The following is a 1,395-nucleotide window of genomic DNA, read 5'->3' as shown; positions in this document are numbered from 1 at the left end:
ATTAGGCAAGAAACAAAGATTTTCCCAGAACACCCTCCAGGAACACCCTTCTCCTGTCACCTCCCCATCGCTAGGAAGAAGAGCTGCCTTTCTCCTCAGCACTACAGAGTCCACCGCACGGAGAGCTCTGGCCACCCGGGACGGTCCACAAATGAGGAAAGGACCTGGAGTCCCCCGTGGCCAGGGAAGTGAGTTCATGGGGACAGTCCCTGCCCCAGACTTGATCCTGACCTACGAGGACTGTGCATAGAGACCCCACATCAGTCCTGACCAAGGCACAGCCTGGGGAAGTGTGGACAGAGTCACACTGAGGAGCCCAGTAGGGTGTGAAGACTGCACGGAGGGAATGGGGAGGCCACAGGAGCAGCTGCCTGGCCTCGCCTGAGTCAGGGGCAGCGGACAGAACAGTGGGGAGACAGGGCTGGCTCTGGGGTGCTCTGGTCACCATGTCACATGAGGGTTTGTCAAGGTCTGGACACCAGGGGGTGCTCAGGGCCTTTCCCTAAGGTGTCTGTAGGTGATCAGAGATGGGACCAGCCACCTGCCCTGCCTGGTGCCCTCTGCTCAGGGAACAGCTGTGACCTCCCCACTCCCTGGGACCACACAGCCCCGCTCCTGCCCACCTCTGACACCCTCAGGCAGAGGGGCCTGACCAGGGCCCAGGGTGGGGGCAGAAAGCTGGAGTCATTTGCATGGAGGGAGCCTCCCCTCTCAGGGTATGAAGAGGAGAAGGAGAGACCTGGGGAAGCTGCTTCAGCTGTGGGCACAGAAGGCAGCACTTGGGACAGTCTCCACCATGGTTTCGGCCCCTCTCCTCCTCACCCTCTTGGCTCACTGCACAAGTGACCTGACTCGGGCCAGAGAAAGGGCCCTGGGAAGACCGTGGGGCCCTGCTCTGTCCTCTTGTCTCCAGATCCAGAATCACCATGTCTGTGTCTCCCCCTTCCAGGGTCCTCGGCCCAGTCTGCACTGACTCAGCCGCCCTCGGAGTCTGGATCCCCAGGGCAGAGGGTCACCATCTCCTGCATGGGCAGCAGCAGCAACACTGGGGGTGGTTATTATGCACACAGGTACCAGCAGCTCCCAGGATCAGCCCCCAAACTCCTCATCTATGATGATAGCGATAGACTCTCGGGGGTCCCTGCCCGATTCTCTGGCTCCAAGTCCGGCAGCTCGGCCTCCCTGACCATCACGGGGCTCCAGGCTGAGGACGAGGCTGATTATTCCTGCCAGTCCTATGACAGCAGCCTGGGTGCTCCACAGTGCTCCAGGCCCATGGGGAAGTGAGACAAGAACCCCCTTCGTCACCCGCAGGAGGGTGAAAACCCGGCAGCTGCTGCTCAGGCCCAGCCTGTGGCTTCTGCAGCTGCTGCTGCCACCGCGGGCCCAGCTGCA

The 1,395-nt window shown here is 61.4% G+C and overlaps 1 gene segment (V, D, J or C); it reads left to right on the top strand.

Moving 5' to 3' along the window:
- Positions 1-781: 781 nt before the first annotated feature.
- Positions 782-1,287, top strand: LOC105822372. The segment is given in 2 exon segments: positions 782-842; positions 950-1,287. Coding segments are annotated over 2 exon segments (384 nt in total).
- Positions 1,288-1,395: the final 108 nt, after the last annotated feature.

This window comes from Propithecus coquereli, unplaced genomic scaffold, assembly GCF_000956105.1.
Source record: "Propithecus coquereli isolate 6110/MARCELLA unplaced genomic scaffold, Pcoq_1.0 Scaffold606, whole genome shotgun sequence".
In the NCBI taxonomy this organism is placed as follows: domain Eukaryota; kingdom Metazoa; phylum Chordata; class Mammalia; order Primates; family Indriidae; genus Propithecus; species Propithecus coquereli.
This window is presented reverse-complemented; position numbering and strand designations above follow the sequence as displayed.